The sequence below is a fragment of the Alosa alosa genome, chromosome 9 (genome assembly GCF_017589495.1).
Source record: "Alosa alosa isolate M-15738 ecotype Scorff River chromosome 9, AALO_Geno_1.1, whole genome shotgun sequence".
Lineage (NCBI taxonomy): Eukaryota > Metazoa > Chordata > Actinopteri > Clupeiformes > Clupeidae > Alosa > Alosa alosa.
In genome coordinates this window covers 3917700-3937209 of record NC_063197.1, presented here as the reverse complement: position 1 = coordinate 3937209, position 19510 = coordinate 3917700, and the positions used below count along the sequence as shown (strand labels likewise).

Sequence of the window (19510 nt, the reverse complement as noted above, 5' to 3'; positions counted from 1 at the left end):
ACACACACACAATACTACACATGCAGAGCCTGTGCAGATAAAGTGATTCTCTGATTCTGTGCCATAATTGTGTAATGATTAAGTATATCTTTGTGTATACCCATGCACAGCACACAAATACACTCAAACACACATTGTTGCACATGTAGGAGTGGACAAGTGTGGGGGAGGTGCTGGAGTATCGTGTGTGTGTGTGTGTGTGTGTGTGTGTGTGTGTGGGCTCTCATGTGGGAATGTGTGAGTGCATGAGTGCATGAATGAGTCTGAATCTGAATGCACTCCAGTAGACATGGGAAGAAGGGCAAGGGCATGGCGTTCCTCTATAATGGCAAAAGATGGGGGAGCGACAGAATGTCTAAAAGCACATAAAGAAAGAAGAAGGACAATGCTTAACCCAAATGCTGCTCACATGCCTTAGATACATCAACACATTGGGGGGCTTGCAGCAAAATGGCTCCTGAAAGCCAATTATTTACAGATCCAGAGCTCTGTGTGTGTGTGTGTGTGTGGTGTGTGTGTGGTGTGTGTGTGTGTGTGTGTGTGTGTGTGTGTAAAAAAGAAAGAAAGAAGAAAATGGAGAATTATTGTATGTGTGTGCAGTCAGTCAGTGTTTAGTTGTCAAATCTGTAATGGAGAGTTTCAGACAGAGAACACGTGTGCCATAGATGTGTGTGTGTGTACGTACGTGTGTATGTCTGTGTCTGGGTGTGTATTTGGAGATAGTAAAGGTCCTGACTCAGGCTGTTGTGTTTACATGTGTCTCAGTGGAGTGTAGAGTTGAGCAAGAGAAGGTCTTTATCAGTGAGGCGGCGTGTCTGTGTTTCTGTATGAGAGATGGCTCAGCTGTGTGTGCTGTGTACTCAACACCTTCCCCAGCCCTGCCGCACCACGCCGCACCATGAAATACAGCCCTGGCCCTGGCTGGGACTCCGCCGCTGGCAGGTGATATATGGCCGTGGCCAGGCCACCACCATTCTGTGATTAGACACCAGCGCCCGCCTCACTGTAAATTATGTGGCTACGCTTTAAACGGTCCACTTCAATCATTCGGTCCCCTGAACTGAAAAACAAAAACACAATCGTAATCCACAAAGGCAGAGACCCAAATCTCCCGACAGTGAGTGCTGCATAGTGGGCAATTTTGAAATTGATACTATGAATGAAATGTGGTCTGTGGACTTCGTGGTGACGGCTCCAGCGCTGCACTCTGTCTCAGTACTTAGCTTAATGAGTTTAGATGAGGGCTTGCCACATTCGGACAAACACACATTAGTCTTTGAAGAAAGTTTTAGCAAGGGACAGCGAGTAACTTAATACCCCTGAGCAAAAAGCCCTGCAGCCCTTAGGAATTTTGTGTCATGGGCAGATAAGAGATGGCCAGTTTAAAGGGAGCCCGTTTAAAGCCAGTTAATAATTGACTCTCACCCAAGGGTAATGATTACACTGTTGAGTGGTGGGGGGGTCAGCCACAGTTCAGCTGCATTTCCACAGGGTCCAGGAAAGTGAGGGATAGAGAGATAAATAAGAGGAGGAAGGTAAATGTGAGGTAAAAATCCTAGGGGAAGGAATAGTCACATGCACGCTGTGGTCGAAGGGGATGGACAGACAGAAAGAACCACAGAGGGGAAGAAAAAGAACAGATAGAGAGGGAGAGCCGGACCATGTGACGGGGAGAGCGCGAGAGCAGCCGCTATTCCACGGGTCATTTCACTGGGGCCAGCATCTCTCTGAGCTGTGAAATCAAGAGAGGTGGGGGTCGGCATTCCTCGGCCACGGAGACGTGTGTGAGGGCTGGAGCCTGAATATGAACTCTGATTCTGATTTCTGCACTCCTCCACTGTTGTGTTTCTGGGACACTGCTCCAGCATGCCACGACAGGCTGATCAATCACACTAGCCATACACACAGCAGCTGGATTGGGCGGTCTGTCCTGTCTCTCTCTCTCTCTCTCTCTCTCTCTCTCTCTCTCCTTCGATATCTCTCTTTCCACTGCAGCCTGAGTGATCGCACTCCTTCTCCCCTCCTCTATTTTCTTGCTGCTAGACTGGGGAGGAGAGGGGAGGAGAGGGGAGGGGAGGGTGGGCAGCCGAGGCAGTGGAGCTGGTTCAGTTGGCATAGCGGAGCAGACGAGGAGGAGAAGAGAGGAAGGGAGTTGTGCAGCTCCTGTACGCAGATGGTGAGAGGAACACCCCCCCTTTGCGCGCAGGCACACACACACACACACACACACACACACACACACACACACACACACACATGCACACACCCACCCGCGCTTTCTCTGTGTATTTCTCTTCGCGCTCTCATTCTTTTTTCACACACTCCCTCTCTCCTTCTCTCTCTCTCTTTATCTGTCTCCAGTGTTCCCTCTTTTCATGCTGTATGAGAAGTTTAGAGGAGCCTCTCTTTAGTGCACACAGCTGTGCAGGTGAGACTGTGTCCATGACGTTATCGCTTGTGCCTCTGATGATGCTGTGTGTGTGTGTGTCTGACTTTCTGCTATGTGTAACAACATGAGTGGAAGATTACACAGTCAGTATGTGTGTGTGTGTGTGTGTGTGTGAGAGAGAGAAAAGGAGCGATCGGCAGCTTATTGTGAGCTGTGCAGAAGCAGGCTAACAGGGCTGCTGTCGTGCTGTTTCAGCTGATCCTGCTTCTGCTGCCTTCTCCATCGATGGGCTGCCACTGCTGCTTTTAGCCTCCTCTGCTACCAGCGCTGCTTGGAGCTCCTGCTAGCTTAGCACAGCTGGTGGCGCTACGCTGCAAGCACCCTCTGCTACTCTGTGAGGCAGCAGCAGCGGCTCTGCCAGCTCTGCTTCTGATGCTGCTGCCGTCGGTGCTCCTTGGGGATTGCTATCGGTGCTGCTCGCTGCCGCTGCCGCCAGTGTTGCTGTTGTTGCTGCTATTGGTGCTGCAGTGCAGGAGAGGATGTCAGACACTATCAGTGGAGAGCAAACACTCCAGCCAACTGGGCTGCAACACCGCGCACTCTCCTTGCCATATGGATGTGTGTATGTGTGAATGGCAGTCTTAGAGTGTAGAATATGTGTTTAGTGTGTAAATAGCTACTGTGTGTGTGTGTGTGTGTGTGTGTGTGTGTGTGTGTTCATGTTGGGAGCACAGCTGAGCATATCTGTAAGGATCTTCTCTGTGTGTGTGTGTGTCTCAGTGTGCTTGCATGTGGGGAGGGGTCTTCTGTGGTTGATGTCCTAGTATTGATATTGGCATTGACGTGACTCAGTCATCTTGTGGCTGTGAGCTCGTGTGAGTTAGTGGCGGTGCGTGTGCGCCGCTGTGGGCTTTGGACACTCTCGTACCCTCGGCACTGTTACCATGCAGACTTTGTGCTCGTGGCGAAGCATTGTACTTGGAAAGCAGGCGGTCTGTGTGAGGGAGATAGGAAACACAGGGCGTGTGCCTTTATCAATGATGATCCCCACCCTCTTCATGCATGCTACAGTACTCTCTCCTGTTGGATTGCTTGTGCCTTGTAGGTTGGCTTAAACTATTAGAGTTGTATAGTGTTGTGTTTGTGTTTGTAGGAAATTGTGTGTGTGTGTGTGTTTGTTAGTAGCAGGTGGAGCGTGTTGTGGTCCTCATGAGAGGAGACAGTGCTGTAATTGATCCTCGCAGATAGCGGGGTTGAGGGGGGATGAGGTGGGGGGAGGGGGGATGAGAGGAGACAGGAAGGGAGGGAGGGAGGGGCGTCTCTGTCACCACGCTCTCACAAATCTCCCACATTACCCATCCTCCTCTTTTTCGTGCAGCACGTCTGCGACTCCCTGTCACCTCTCCTGACAGATCCGAGCGTCTCCCCCATCCCCCCTCTCTCCTCCTCTCTCCTCCTCTTACTCAAAGAACGAGAGAGAGAAAGAGAGAAGGATAGAGAGAGACAATACGGAACTGGCTTCAGTGTGCCTCTTGCGCTAATTAACCAAGATTCTCCTGGTACTTCACAAGCCTCTAATGAAGGAGAGCTGTGTGTGTGTGTGTGTGTGTGTGTGTGTGTGTGTGTGTGTGTGTGTGTGTGTGTGTGTGTTGTGTGAAATCCAGGGTCTTTTTGTGCTGTTGCTCGGGAACTGCATTAGCCATAGGGCTAAGCTGAATAATTTATATCTGGTCGTCCCACATCTCTAATGAAAGCTTGTGGGCCATTCAGCACTGATCCAGTGCACATTGCACATGCCATGACTCTCCACTGGGGCTCACAGATGGAGAAATGGACTCATTCAGGAAGACATATGACTAGATGGATGAGTGAGATGCCTAGACAGATATACACAAGGGTGTGTGTGTGTGTACGTGTGTGTGTGCGCGTGTGTGTGTGCTTGGTATGTGTCATGTTTCTCTGCTGTTCCTCTGGAGAGTCGGATGGATGAGGAAATCAAGGAGATGATGGCACATAAATAGCCACACAGTTTGGAGGAAAGGAAGAGAGGAGTCTATTTGTGTATGTATGAGAACATCATTTACTGGTGAAATGCACCTGGCTGCTTTGATGGTGATTCAATGGATTGGTAGAGGATGCAAATAGAGAAGTGGCATTTTTTTTCAGTGTGTGTGACCAAGCAATGTTTCCATTTACATTGAACTCTCTCTGTGTACATCTTATTTCTCTCTCTCTCTCTCTCTCTCTCTCTCTCTCTCTCTCTCTCTCTCTCTCTCTCTCTCTCTCTCTCTCTCTCTCTCTCTCTCTCTCTCTATATATATATATATATATATATATATATATATATATATATATATATATATATATATATATATATATAGGGAAACTGATTTGCTGTAGGCCTACTCATTGGTGGTCTGTTGAGCCTCTTGCTTGCCTCCTGTTCTTCATGGTCTGGCAGATGTCCCATGTTCCTTCCTGTCCTCCCTTCCAGCAGATGGCCATTGTGGAGCAGAGGGTCAGGGTGTGGACGAGATGCTCTCTGACTAACTGTGGAACCATTTACTTGTAGTGCTTCCAGACAGCCCACACATGACCTGATTATGGGCGCTGGTCAGAAGGAGCAGAGCGGATAATGACCTTCTGGGGAGAGGTCTGGGAGCCTGTGAGATATGTTATGCATTATTGTAGCAGACAAGTCTTGACTGATGTGTGTATCCCTCTCAGCAGCTGCCGGAGACCCTAAGATTGTGTGTGTGTGTGTGTGTGTGTGTGTGTGCACATTTTTTTGCATCTGTGTACACGTGTGTGTGTGTCTGTTTGAGGTCGTACAGTACTGTATACATACATGATGAAAAGTTCCCCTTGGTTGCGGTCACTCGGAGGTAAGGCGGTGATAGTGGGCATATGGGGGTGGCAGGATGAAAGCGTGTCTCGTGTCTCTGGCCAGTGCAGCTGGCAGCAGTGGGAGAAGCCACAGATGTTGTTGTTGTGGTGTGGTGTGTGTGTCTGCGTGACCCTGCTGCTGTTCACAGCCACTCTGCCTGAGCCTTGTGATTAGTTAAACTGGCAAAATAGCATGCCACAGGTGTCATTTACTGAGACCTGCAAACATACAGTGTATGAGGGTGTGTGTATCTGTGTGGGGATTTATTTTAGTGTGTGTGTGTGTGCGTGTGCGTGTGTGCACCTGCACCCTGGTTGGTCTCTGGCAGGGAAATTGCATCCACCCTCCTCACTTCCTCTCTGCTCTTATTATTAAATTAATGTAACTGGATTTCAGTGCCAGAGAATGGCGTAATAAACAGTGACTTTCAATTATGGCCTTTCCATTGTGCCCTGCGGTCCCCCTATTCACACTGTGCTCTGCTCAAAGACACTGGGGCTGTTTGTCATGCATGTTTCTCCACCTTGCAGTGGCATAAGGAGGAAGCCTAATTCAACACCGGTAGGTTTGTCCTTTATGTCGGCTGAGAGGAAGAGGAAGATAGTGGTGTATTGTTTATTTGCAGGTTTGCAGATTCCCTGTGGTGCAGCTCTGTACCTCAGATAGTACCAGGGACCGCAGGAAAGTGCTGTACAGAATTGCTGTTATCAATTTCAGGTTGACATTCCCTAACATGGTTTACTTGTGTAACACAGGTGAGGGATTGGGAGAGTAAAGAGACTAAACCTGTTTGAACCCAGTCACCTTGATCCTCCATATATCTTCATTATCCACAGCTGGGGAGGCTGTAGTCATCTTTCTCTCCATGCCAGTGGAATTGATGAGGCAGAGGGCTTTTTTTGTGGAAAACTGTTTTATTTCTGTTTTGCTTTATGGTGTTCTCATTAAAATATATTGCTGTATCAGCATTTCTTTCTCCATCCTAGCTGTCTGAAGGATGTGGTTATGAGTAATGTGACATTTGGGGTGTGCTGATATAAACAGGGAGGACTGAAGTCAGCAGATCAGACTGCTGTCTACAGAGCTCCGATTAGCAGGTTTATCTGCTACATACCTCATCATTAACAGCCACTTCCTGTAGGACTCTGTATCGCGCGCGCGACTCCTACCTTGGTGACACAGTTTAGTCATGCAGAAGCGATCTGGAGAGGTGATATGGTGCTCGACTTGGCTCTATCTGCAGTTAAGATTCCTGGGGCTCAGCGGTGCAGATACTGGCTCTGGAAAACAAGCTGGAAATGGAGGAATGTCCAGGAATCGAATCACTTGTTTGGTGAGACCAATTGTGCTGAAGCCAGCTGCCCTCCATGAGATTGAGAGGGGAGGAGGATGGGGGGGTCAGGGGTCATGGAGAGGGCTGCTCATTAATGTGCATGCCTCCTGCCCCCTGGTTGGCCTCTGGATGGATTCATTTACCATATCTCTCTCTCTTTTTTTCTGTCTCTCAATCAGTTTTCTGTTCTTCATCTGTGTTGTTCTCTGCCTACCTGTCTATCCATCCCTCTCTCTGTCGGTCTTTCTGGCCCTCTGTCTCCTGGTGGGTAGAGTAGAATTAAACAGGAAGCTGGGTTCTGTGAGGGTAATTGAGAATGGGGTGATGTGGTGTATTGGTTCCAGCCTTGCTCTAGTCAGCAATTAAGAACAACATTGCAGAATGGGCTAATTAAGCCTCAAGGACTGCGAGCGCATTTGCGTCATGCTAAGCTGTTTCACTACAAGGATAACCTCTCTCTCTCTCTCTCTCACTCACTCACTCACTCACTCACTCACTCACTCACTCACTCACTCACTCTCTCTCTCTCTCTCTCTCTCTCTCTCTTTTTTTTTCTCTCTCTTGCTCTCTCTCCCTCCCTTCTTGATGCACCCCCTAGGATGATTTAAGAGGCTATGCATTCACCATGGCTGGATTTGGGGGATTCAGCTGTCGCTCATGCTCAGACTTGGTCTTGCCTTACCGTCTCACAGACACACACTGCACACACATGTGCACACACACACACACACACACACAAAATACACACACACATACACACATATCTTAATATTCACACAAAATCACTCATATTAGTAAGATTAGTAACTATTAGTAAGATTTAGTAGTTAGTTAGTAGTTTTTTGTCTCCTATCTGAGACAAATGTGTTTTGGAAGGTTGTGCTATTTGTTCTGGTTCACATAATGAGCAATGAGTTTTGCATTTGTAGGGACTAAGTTTGTTATGTATGATTGATGTGCTGGAATATTGAGCATACTGGTGTTAGAAATGTCTGCTAAATGAAAAATGAATAAATGTACAAATGTCTAAGAGCCGTTTTCTCTGAAATAAAGACAGCTGAGTTACAGAGGCTAAATGGAACATCTTGCTCAGTATCCTACAAAGTCCTACAAAGTCTCACCTTTTTGTTATCAGCTCCAGTCTGTTCTGTAATAGAGTTGTTCCACCGTTAGCTGCACTTAGCGCTGCCTTCTCTGTGTTACAGTTGAGTGATAAGGGTTTGTATTTTAGGGGAAATGTTTGTAATATCTACAGTGTACATCTGTTATTAAGAGCACATGGGCAAGTGTTGCAGGAGGCCTGGCTTTGGCATTTGTTTCTGTAATGGTGGCCTGGGGGCAAGTCCGGTTCCTTCCTGATCCTGCTTTTGAGAGTCGCACACATCCCCCTCTTTCAAGAAAATCCCTTCCTCGAGATGCCCCCTTCGTTCAGCGCTCCAATCCCTGTCAAAATTCAGAGCTCTCGCCCCACGTTGCAACATCCAAATCACTGCCATATGTTTTCCCACATACGAGCAAATTACCATTCTCTACCTCCCGGGGGGGAAGTCAACATTTCAGGAGCTCTGGCTTTTACTGTAGAGTAAAACCAGGCATCGCGTCCACTGCAAAGCCCTGCACTTACACTTCTTGTTTCATAAGACAAAATAATAGCCGTATGGTCACTGTAATGGATTTCCAAAAGGCCTCCAACATGGTTAATTACAATAGTGTTGTAATTTCATTATTGATGACACAGTAATCACACATGTTTGGTGGTATGCAAGAGAAGGGAGCAATGTTGCTCTTGTGCTTGTGCCTCTACTCTGAAGTGTCACTTGTGCCATGCCCTTAGTTAGCTCGGCCTCATTTAAACCAAACCTGCAGGCGTCAACACTGAGAGACGTCTAATTGGCATCAGCAGGTATACTCACAAGCTGGCATTTGCATGGAAATTGCGTGAATAATATGTTTATCTGACAAATTGCTTCTGAAATTTGCTGTGACTCCAAGGGATCTTGATGGTTCCGTTTTTAAAGATCATCGTCAGAGAAATAAGGGTTGCGGGCTTGAGGGATGTCAACGTCGTTCTTAACATGAGTTATTCTATTAAAAGGCTTACATAAGCGGTGGCAAGAGCTCCAATGACTAAATTTGCTGGATCATTTTCCACTCTTAATGCTTGAATCCGTTCCAAATAAACTAGGGGATAGAAGGGTGGGGGTGGCTCTTGGCCTTCCCATCTGGAACAAATGTAGGAGAATGGAAGTCAAATGAGGCACCCCTTTTTTTATCTGCCTTGTTTGTCAGATGCCATTGTGGAGACTCAACGTGGTGGCATTTTCAAAATATGCAGTTGGAATGTTATTCTTTCAGGATGTCAACATCTGAATGCAAAACTAATTCTGCCACTCCCACAGCTATAATTTCCTGCAAACTGTGCTTGTGTCTGTGTGTAGCATGTTGTGGTGTGTTCATTCTGTGATCGTGTTATGTGCTCTCTCTTCCAGATTGCCAGCCTTGAAAAATAGAAGCCAAGTCCATGCCATTGAGAAACACAAATGATGGACAAGAAAAGTGGTAAGAATCCCTCATTGTTTGTTTTACGGATGTATGCAAGGTCTCAAATACCTCTCTCCAATTCCATCTATTCCGGGAGCTTTACTTTAATCTATATCTATGAATAGTAATGTCACCTTGGTCTCCAACTTGGTGATCTAATCTAATAGGACACATAAATCATGAAGATGAAAAGAATCCACACATGCCTTCATGTGGCTACTACTGTAGCTCAGTTGGTGCAGTATACGGTTCAAATTTCAATGTCACTGATCAGTAGTGGCCTATAGATAAACTGTATGGCCTCATTTTACTATAAGGTTATTGCTCCATAGTGATTTAATTTCCTCTCTGGTTAAGTGTGTCAACTAAGTGACCGAAGTGGAAGCAAAAAAGACCAAAACATGGTGGATGTGTGATGTTTTTTCTCTCTCCACATTGTAGCAAATGGCTATCCCTCCAAAGTGGCTGAGGGAGGCAGCCAGAGGAAGCAGATCCCTTACTCTGTCGAGACACCCTATGGCTTCCACCTGGATTTGGACTTCCTCAAGTATGTGGATGACATTGAGAAGGGCAATACCATCAAGAGGGTGCACATCCAGAGGAAAAACAAGGGTCCCAAGTACAGCACACTGCCACGCAACTTCAGCCTTCCTGGACATGGAACCCGACCTCCTCCAAAGGACATGTGGGCATCTGGCACCTCCACCCTTGGGCCCAAGCCAAAGTCACGGGTCACTGAAGTCCAGCAGATCTATGACTTCAAACCCAGCGATGGTGGGTCCTCCAGCCTCTCCAGGATCCAAGGGAGCAGCTACTGTCCACCCCTAAGACCAGCAGAGGAGGTCAAATCTCGGGTATACGAGGAGCAGCCGCTGAGCCTCCAGGTGAGGCCTAACCTGCTCCGAGCCTCCAGCATGCCTGTAAACGTCCCCTGCAGGAAGGGCTCCGACTCCTCAGAGGACCGCAGCCCCGTGGCCACCAGCGAGTCACAGAAGGAGAACGGCTCCTACGAGAGGCTCTTCCGGGCAGTCGATGGAACCGACAGGCGGGGAAGTATACCCCAAGACCGGGCAAGCCTGCATCTCCAGATTACAAATGCATTAAAGAGAGTGCGGGAGCTAGAGGAGCAGGTGAGGACTATACCGGAGTTGAAGGCTCAGATCTGCTCCCTTACGGATGAGAAAGAACAACTTCTCAAGAGAATAGAGGAAAAAGAACAGCAACAGCAACAGCCTCCACCTGTTGCCCAGGCTGCAGAGGAGCGGGAGGAGGAGGAAGAGGAGGAGGAGGAGGAAGATGCTGAAAGTCCCAAGCAAGGAACAGAAGACTCCTGCCTTCCAACCACCATGATCTATGTTGAGCCTCCTACCCCAGAGGATGAGACCAAAACTCAAATAGAGGACTCAGAATCAGCCCAAGAAGAGCCAGAGGACGAAGCTGCTGAGACACAGAAACCTTCAACGCAGATGTCAGAGACGCAAGCAGAGTCATTAGAGAAAGGACCAGAGGAGATCTCAGATGCCTTGGGATCAGTGTCAAAAACAGAGACGCAGGAAGACACATCAGAGAGCATCAGAGAGCAGGCAGATGGCACAGAGCCAGTGGAACAAGCAGAAACACAAACAACCCCAGCACAGGAATTTGAAAAGCCAGCTGAGGCATCCAGACAGGGTCTAGACCAACAACAAAACAGGGCAGAAAGTCCGACAGACCACTTTGGGGAGAAACAAATAGAGCCATCAGGGGCTGTTTCAAAGGAGACAGCGATGCCAAGAGTCCCATTAGAGTGTCCCGTATCTGTTGTGATAACAGAGGCAGAAGAGGAGAGTGAGGAAGCTGATATTAATGAAATGGAGGGAAAAAACGCTGACCAAGTTGAGCATCCTGTCAAAGAGAGCCAAAGTCTCATCATTCAGAAACTGCAGGCCAAACTGCAGGCCTTGGAAGAGAGACTGAACAGTTCCAGCCTAGAGTTAGAGAAGACGCATGCCTTACTGAGGGATCAGGTGGAGGAGAATAGGCTGAAGGATGAGAGAATACAAGAGCTTAATGAGAGAGCAAGAGAGTTAGCAGAAATGGCAAAGAATGATGCAGTAGAGAATGATGAGAGTCAGCCACAACCTGAGCCACTTCAAACCAGTGATGCAGCAGTTTGTACTGATTTGGACCAAGTAAGTGTGTCTGAAAAGGCTGTGTCCACTGATGATGAGGCCCAGCCAAACAATGGCCCCAAAGAGACAGATCTGACATGCTCCAGTACTCAGACACCTTCTGTTGAGGCCAAAGATATGGAGGTGCTGGCCCAAGTGCTCACCTCAGAGAAGGAGGTAGGAGTTGAGATTATTACCTGTGACCAGGCAGTGGAGACAGAGGCCCAGATGGACATGGTCTCTGGGACAGAGGAGAGGAACGAAGGAGCAGAGGAAGTGGCAGAACAGGAAAGTGTGGTTTCCGTGGCTGTGGAAACCACAGAGAGCACGTCTATTGAGAATGTGGTGAGTGAAGTCAAAGTACCTGAGGAGGTCACAGTGGAAGAGAAGGCAGTTGAGGATACTGTTGAGAAGAGCGTAGAGGCAGAAAGTGAGACAGAGGAGGAGAAAGTGATTGAGAAAATGGTGGTTGAAGAGGACAGGGTGGAGGAGAGTGCAGTTATAGAGAGTGCAGTCGCAGAACCTGCCCCTGCTGAAAGTGCAGCTGTCGAGAATACAAAAAGGGAGGATGTTGCCAAGGATCCTGCAGTCACCAAGGAGACGGCGGAATCTCCAAGTTCATCAGAACCGGACCTGAAACCACAGAAAGAGGGCCAGCCTGCCCAGGAGGCTCAGTCCCAGTCTCGCCGGTCCAGTGAGGGCTCAGGCTCAGGCTCTGCGTCACCGGCGGCCATCGGCCATGTGGTCACCCGCATCCAGGGCCTCCTGAACGAGCAGTGGAGCAGCCTGGGCAGTGGGAGCCCCCAGGAGGCGTCGCAGAGCGCCCCCAAGCAGCAGAGTGCGCCCAAGCCGCAGCAGCCGTCCAAGTTCAGCTCCATCCAGAGTCAGCTGGTGAGCTCGCTCAGCGTCCTCTCCGCCTTCTACTCGCCCGGGCAGAAGGAGAAGGCAGCGGCCGCCTCACGGCAGTCAGGTACCATCACATCTGTTTCTGTAAAATTGTGTAACATTATGTGAAATTGAATATGTATGAGCATGTACAATTTCTGTTTTCTCTCATGTGGGAGTAAAGGGAGTAGGCTGTAAACAATTTGTGATAGTTAGTTTAAATGTTATTTAGTTGTTTGTTACAAATCTTGGAATCCTGTATACCAATAACAGTTCACAGATATGATGGGTGTCTTCTATTATGCAGTAGTGACATGAAAGTAGCAGCTTATTCAGTGGCTGAGAACAGGCCTCAGATCAGAGGTAGTGTAGGACGTCTGATCTTAGCAGCAGAAATTTACTAATTAATTTTGAATCCACTAAATCCAGCCCACATGTTGGAGTGAGCAGGAGGAGGAACTGCTCCAGTGGCAGTTGATTTCATGACAGCTCCTTACTGTTCTCCATAAAAACTTATCCAGAGTACAACCCTCTTTCCAAAAAAGTTGTAAATAAAAACAGAATGTGATCATCTGCAAACCCATATTTAGTTGCAAACTAAGGGCATAGGCATTGAAACTTGAAAAATCTGGAAAGAAAACTGGAAAGCCTAAGTTAATGATGAATTATGTGCAGGTTTTGAACAACATATGCTGCTATACAGACATCTTTTTCAGGGAAGACCTTGAATATTTCAGCTAAACAGTGTCAAACTGCATTCTGCGCATATGAAGACAGTAGGCCTATGGCTCCATAGTAGAAGAGTTCAGGTGCTAAAATAGCCTGCCTGCAGTCTAGACCTGTCACACTGGGTGTATCATGGAATTAAAAATATGATTAAGAAGACCCCAGACTGTTGAGCAGCTAAAATCCTATATCGGGCCGGAATGGGGCAAAATTTTATTTTTAAAATGCCAGCAACTGGTTCCCTTGTTCAGACTGTCGTTAAAAGAGTAGGCGAGGCAACACAGTGGTAAACATGTCTCTGTCCCAACTGTTTTGGGACGTGTTGCTGTAATTGTTGCAAATCATAGTATTCTGTTTTTATTCACATTTGACACAGCATCCCAACTTTGTTGGAGACAGGGTTGTAGTTTGAAGCTCAAAGCTTTACTATCTCTTTCTGATGTTTGGCCTGCTTATTCTCTGTTGATATCACGTACCAGAGCAGCTGTGATGAGTGCAGAGGATCAGAGGGATTCTCCTGCATTACCTCTATTAAGTTTGAAATGCCCTGTAGGTCTGCCATGGTTGAATCCAAAAACAGGAACATGTGTTGGGCAAAACATTGGCTGTGTCCCAAACTTTATGTATGTGTAACGGATGCCAGCTAGCTTAGCTGTGAGTGTGGAATGTTGGTAAACCTCACTTCCCGACGCCTCAAGAGTGCTGCTGGCATGCGAGCCAGTAGCCTGGGCTTTTAGCTCAACTGTCAGCACGCTCGCCTCCCGATCCGAGGTGCTGCTGTTCGCGGGTTCGAGTCTGGGCGTATTTAGGGCTGAATCGCGCAGGTTCAAAACAACGCAGGTTACAACATTTTGAATAATTTCAGATTTTTTTAATACATTCTTTTGACTAGTCCTGCTTCCAGATCTTTGTTATTGATTCTACTCGCTTCTAATATTTTTGTCCCCAACCTTCCAGAGACTCCACTCCAGACCTGTTGCTTTGCACCGCAGGCAAATTAAGACAACAAAAATATAAACCTGCCAATAGCGTTTCACTCTGGCCTATCTAATTAACACTTGATTGAGGAGAGTCTGTGTGACTGGGGACCAGCGGCTGTCAGTTTGGGGCCCTTTAAGATTATTTTTGGTGACGGGACTTTTTGTTAATAATAGATACAAGCTAGTCTATTTCTCCACTCTTCATGATAGCGTTACACTGGAGGGTTGTGTGGTGATGGAGAAGGGGGGAAGTGAATGGGTGAAAAATGAATGGGTATCACAGAGGTTTAAGCAAATGAATGTGTAAGGGAATATGTGATGAATAACATCACATCTCTACATAGCAGTCCATGATATGGGAGAGTAATGGGAATATGTGATGAATAACATCACATCTCTACATAGCAGTCCATGATATGGGAGAGTAATGGAAAAGGCAGAGGATGAAAACACAGCATGAAACAGTGGAACCCAGGCCATTGGCCTGTTCAAAACACTGTTGTGTATTTCACACATCATTTGCTTTCTGTTCCTCACATGTAGTTTTATCTTTAACAAAATCTGTTATGATGGCCATTACAGCAGGAAATGTGCTACAGATTGTTAATTAAAGGTTTAACCAGATTTGTTGGTTGTCCACCCATCAAAAAAGGCTGACCACCAGGCAGCCAGCCACATGAGTATCTACACCACCTGTACAACCATATGGGAGGGTGCACAGCTGAGGCAAATAGCCACTAAGTAGCCTCTACGTACCTGTCTCTCTCTTTGTAGGTCTGAAATCCATAATGAAGAAAGATGGCTTACCTCAGAAGCCAGGGAATGGAGCAGCAAAGAAGAACCTAAAGTTTGTTGGAGTGAATGGGGGGTAAGACTTCTGACTCGACACGACTGACATTCTTCTTTTTTCCTCCCACGACTGAGTCATGCTAATATTTTGAATCTTGACATTAAGGTACCACACATGTCTCAACCCTAAACCCCCCATTCCTGTAGATAATGTACATGTTTGTCAGACTGAGAAAAATGTTTATGAATTGCCTGTAAACATTTTGAAGCCCTATAGAAGGTACTTTAATGGAAAGTGCCAGTCTATAGGCCTACTGTGTACAAACATGCATGATGATGGGGAAGACTTGCCTCTTGTGCAAGCCTGTTGTTTTCTACTCTCCCTCTCGTTACCCTTTCTCCTTCTCTCTGCTCTGCTCTGCTCCAACTCTCAGTGCAGTGTTGAGATAGAGAGAGGGCACTAGCTATAGAAGCTATCGCTGTGTGTGTGTGTGTGTGTGTGTGTGTGTGTGTGTGTGTGTGTGTGGATGTGTGTGTGTGTGTGTGTGTGTGTGTGTGTGTGTGTGTGTGTGTGTGTTGAGGAAGTGGGGGAGAAAGTGAGAAGGTTTGTGAATGTTTCTGTGAGAATGCCTTTGTTTGTACTGTATATGCATGCACACACTATATGGGGCAGGGATGCAGGAATACATTCTTGTGTGTGTGTGTGTGTGTGTGTGTGTGTGTGTGTGTGTGTGTGTGTGTGTGTGTGTGTGTGTGTGTTTGATGAGATCTGAGTGAAAGAGAGAGCACTGCCGCAGAACAAAGGCCCTTATCTGGGTAGTGGTACTGACTGATCAGAACAGCCTCTGAGTGTCATCGCTGCCCTCGCCATCGCCGAGCTACAATTACCTGGCCATCCTGCAGACAGCTCTCCTACCCCATCCCTCATCAGAAAATAACAGGGGCCTGTTCAAGCCATCTATCTCCCTGTCTGCCAAGACCCAGGGTCAGTGCTAGCTGTGGATGGAGACTGTAAAGTGCTGATATGGAGCCCATGTTTGGGCTATGGATCTCCGAATGGGAAGCAGAGGGCACAGCGGGCTGGCTAGTGCGAAGGTAATGCAGCAGCCAGCAGTGAATGGACAGAGGAAGGCTTTGGCAGAGGTGTTGACATTGCTCACTGGAGGTGAGTGTACGCAGGGTAGTCACATCAGGCGAGGACGGACAGATGAGCTAATAGTCTGGAACACATGGAAGCGCCGGAGGTTCATTTGGAAATGGAGGAGGTGATGAATGCAAATTTAGAGGCTTTTGTCAGTTTTATTGATTAACGTCTTGGGACAGCTTTGTTATCTCACTATTAGACTAGGTTATATCCACATGTGGTTATGTGGTATGTTCTTTTATCCCAAACAAATTACATCACAGGAAATAACATGTATATGTTAAAGTTTGTGCATAGATGTTGCGGATTACATAGATTTGTAATGTATTGAATTAAAGCATGACTTGACTTGGTCTTTTATACGCCTGAATGGAGTCCCCATAAGACTGTTACTTGATCCTGAGATGAGGGCCTTGTGCAGTAGGTTGGAGGGTAGCACAGTGGTCCGATTCATTGGCCTGTGGTCAACCATTCACCAACAGCTGTGCATCCCTCTGGTTAGTTTTGCCCCTCAAAGCTTTACTCTGTCAAGAGGCGTATGAGAACAGCTCCACAGTAGTTCCCCTCACAGACACCCTTCAGTAGTGGCCTGGTAAAAATCTGCTGTTATTCTTGCCACTGCCCAAAACAACTCGTACACGACTGCTCTTTATCTCACCACATTCAAGTGGTGCATGTGCAGCTACAATAGCAGCCTGCATGAGGCTCGGGTCACCTGACTTCTCTCTATGCCCGCCTCTATTCGCTCGTGTCCTTGAGGGATTGCGGGAATGCTGTGGCCCCTCGCTTCTGAAGAAAACTCTGATGAAGGAGCAGATTCTTCTGAATAGTCAGTTCAACAGGGCTCCTTCAGAATGCAGTTTTGAAGTTCTCTGCTTATTGAAAACACCCACACACACATACACACACACACACACACACACACACACACACACACACACACACACACACCTATCATCTACTACTCGAGTCGACACAGTGAAGCCGAGGCCCCTTCATCGAGGCTGTTTGTGTTGTCCAGCTATGAAAGCACCTCCAGTGAGGAGTCCAGTGGGGAGGAGAATCAGGAGGAGCAGGAGCAGGAGGATAGCTCTGAGCCGGAGGAGGACAAGAAGGAGCAGGAGCAGGGCGCCGAGGCCCAGGAGGAGGCCATCTCTGCTGGGGCTCAGGGGAGGAGGAGGAGGAGGAGGAGGCTGGGGGGCCAGAGGGTGCCGCGGAGCCCAGAGGAGCAGAGGCCTTCATGAGCTCCCCAGAGCTGCCCGTCAGGTGAGATCAGAGGACCGCCGGGGGGCAGCCAGGCGAGGGGATGGGGTCCGCACTCAATAGAGAACAAGACACGGTCAGGGAGTGGGCCTTTGGGTGTGCCAGGGACAATAGGGATTTAAACTGTGAAGGGTGAAGTTAGCCGCCATCCTTGGCAAGACACAGTAAAACAGAGGCAGTATGTTACAAATGTGCCTCACATGTGAGGAGAGACAGAGAATGGATGAAACCAAACACTAATAGAGTCAATTTTAATAGAGCCCATTGGCAGAGGCCTTCAGCACAATCGTGGCTTTTGTTCAGACCATCTGCAGCCCGTAGCGTACCATGTGTAGTATGAGACAGGTGTTGAGGGACAACCTCATAGGTCATACATGCAGACCTAGCCATGCGAGGCACAACAGGTCTGCTAGTCTCCAGCAAAAACAGGGCTAGACTCTCATATGGGTTTCAAATTGGATCTGACCCTGAACCATAGTAACTGTCAGCATGCCATCCCAACAGGTAGACATTACAGGCCATTGTGGAGAGAGACTGTGGAGAGCAAGCGCAGCATGGTCCCCCTCTCTGCCCAGCATGACAATCATAAGTGAATGTTTGACATTTCCTTTTCAGTTTATTTTCATGGCATTATGTTTGTAAACTCTGAATGACTCAGAGAATGGATGTGAACACATGAAATGTTTCTTATTTATCAGCCTGTTTTGGTTGCTATATCACCTCTCTATCCTCACAGTGAAGTTGTTGATAAAGAGTTCATGGCAGCTTGTTTTTACCTGAAGGATCGCAGAAATGAAGTTGACAACCCAAATAAGGAGATGGTAAGAAGCAAACTTAATTGCTGAATTACTGTTCTGACCTTATAATTCAACACCCAGGGCCGTAGACTATTCCACTTTCCTTCATGAAATGAGCTGAACTTACTTGATGGTCATTCTGTGATCAGACAGTGGAGCATACCTGTGGATTTTGTGTGTGTTTGGACACAGCGGTGGTGGTCATTGCTGGTCTGGTGCTGCTTGTGTCTCCACAGAGGCAGGTCCTGATGGTTTTGTACCAAGAGTGGTTTCGCGTGTCCAGCCAGAAGGACTCGCAGGCTGACATGGTGACCCTCTACCTGAGAGAGGTGGGCAATGCCACGCCCACTCTCCTCAGTTACATCGTCAACCTGGCCGACGGCAACGGGAACACAGCGCTGCACTACAGCGTGTCCCACTCCAACTTCCCTGTGGTCAAACTGCTACTGGACACAGGTGACCCTTCAACACGCAGAACTCATACACACACATACACACTAATATAAACACATGACGACATACTTTAAACAGTACAAATGAATGGGTCATTGAGCGAACCTGAGGACGCTGTATGCGAAACGCGCTGTTCGCTCTGAATAAAATCGAGTAAAAGTCAACAGTGTGCGGTAGAGCGATCTTTATTTTTGCTATTTGAATGGGTCATTTGCATTTGACTTTATTTATTATCCTGGATGTTGTGGTAACTAACTTGCACAGTCCCTTTTATCAGCTTTCTCAGCAAACTCTCTTTTTTATATGAATGTGAATAGACCAACATTACACGTACACCTGCCTGAATGGCTATATTCTCAATCCCTCAGAGCTGTGTGCAGTTGACCACCAGAACAAAGCGGGCTACACAGCCATCATGCTGGCGGCCCTGACTGCAGCAGAGAGTCCCGAGGATGTGGAGGTGGCCCAGCACCTGCTGCAGAAGGGCAACATCAACGCCAATGCCAGCCAGGTAGTGTACAGCCCTCCCAGCTGATCACCTGGGGAACAATCACTGCAGCCATACACAAGCAGTTTTACAGTTTTACATTCGCTGCCTTTCTCTGCAGTATTGAGAACAAGATAAAAAGTGTACATATTCAAATATACAAAGAGGAATGAGTTTGGAAATTAGTAGTTAGGCTACTCAAACAAGTGTAGCAAAGAACTGGCATGTGTTCTATTTGTAGAGATATACACAGGTGGTTCATTAGTTGTGCAAATAGTGAGATTATTTGCACCATACTGTAGATCGGTTTCTATTTCATGGATTATCTTAATCCTTGTTATCAGGTGATACTATTTTCTGATTGGGATAATTCAGAATAACAGGACACCGGTGAATGGTCCAGTTATAGTAGGAAACGGTTTAAACAATGGAATCAACTGTAAACAAGCTAACTGTCCATGCTAGGCAACTGCCCCTCGCCCTCGTCCATTAATTCCGTATAACAGGACACCTTGGCAGCCGTTATACCTTACTTATTTGTTTGTTTTTCCCCCATGAAGATTCCTATTAAAGATCTGTTTTGGTAAAGGACTAGGCTTTATCCATATGGGAAACTGGCCCCATATGGCCAGTTGAGAAAATTGAAACAGTTGAGTAAAAGTTAAGTTGTGAGTAGCTGCTCAACA

General features: G+C 47.3%; 1 protein-coding gene across 1 annotated transcript in view; it reads left to right on the top strand.

Moving 5' to 3' along the window:
- The window catches only part of kank4 (KN motif and ankyrin repeat domains 4), a 50574-nt gene that overhangs the window by 26205 nt on the left and 4859 nt on the right, over nucleotides 1–19510 (top strand). The window contains 8 exon segments of the mRNA XM_048252286.1: nucleotides 9099–9168; nucleotides 9592–12270; nucleotides 14666–14759; nucleotides 16846–16990; nucleotides 16993–17090; nucleotides 17824–17908; nucleotides 18121–18340; nucleotides 18706–18848. Coding sequence (XP_048108243.1) covers nucleotides 9150–9168; nucleotides 9592–12270; nucleotides 14666–14759; nucleotides 16846–16990; nucleotides 16993–17090; nucleotides 17824–17908; nucleotides 18121–18340; nucleotides 18706–18848 — 3483 coding nt within the window. The 5' untranslated portion in view covers nucleotides 9099–9149.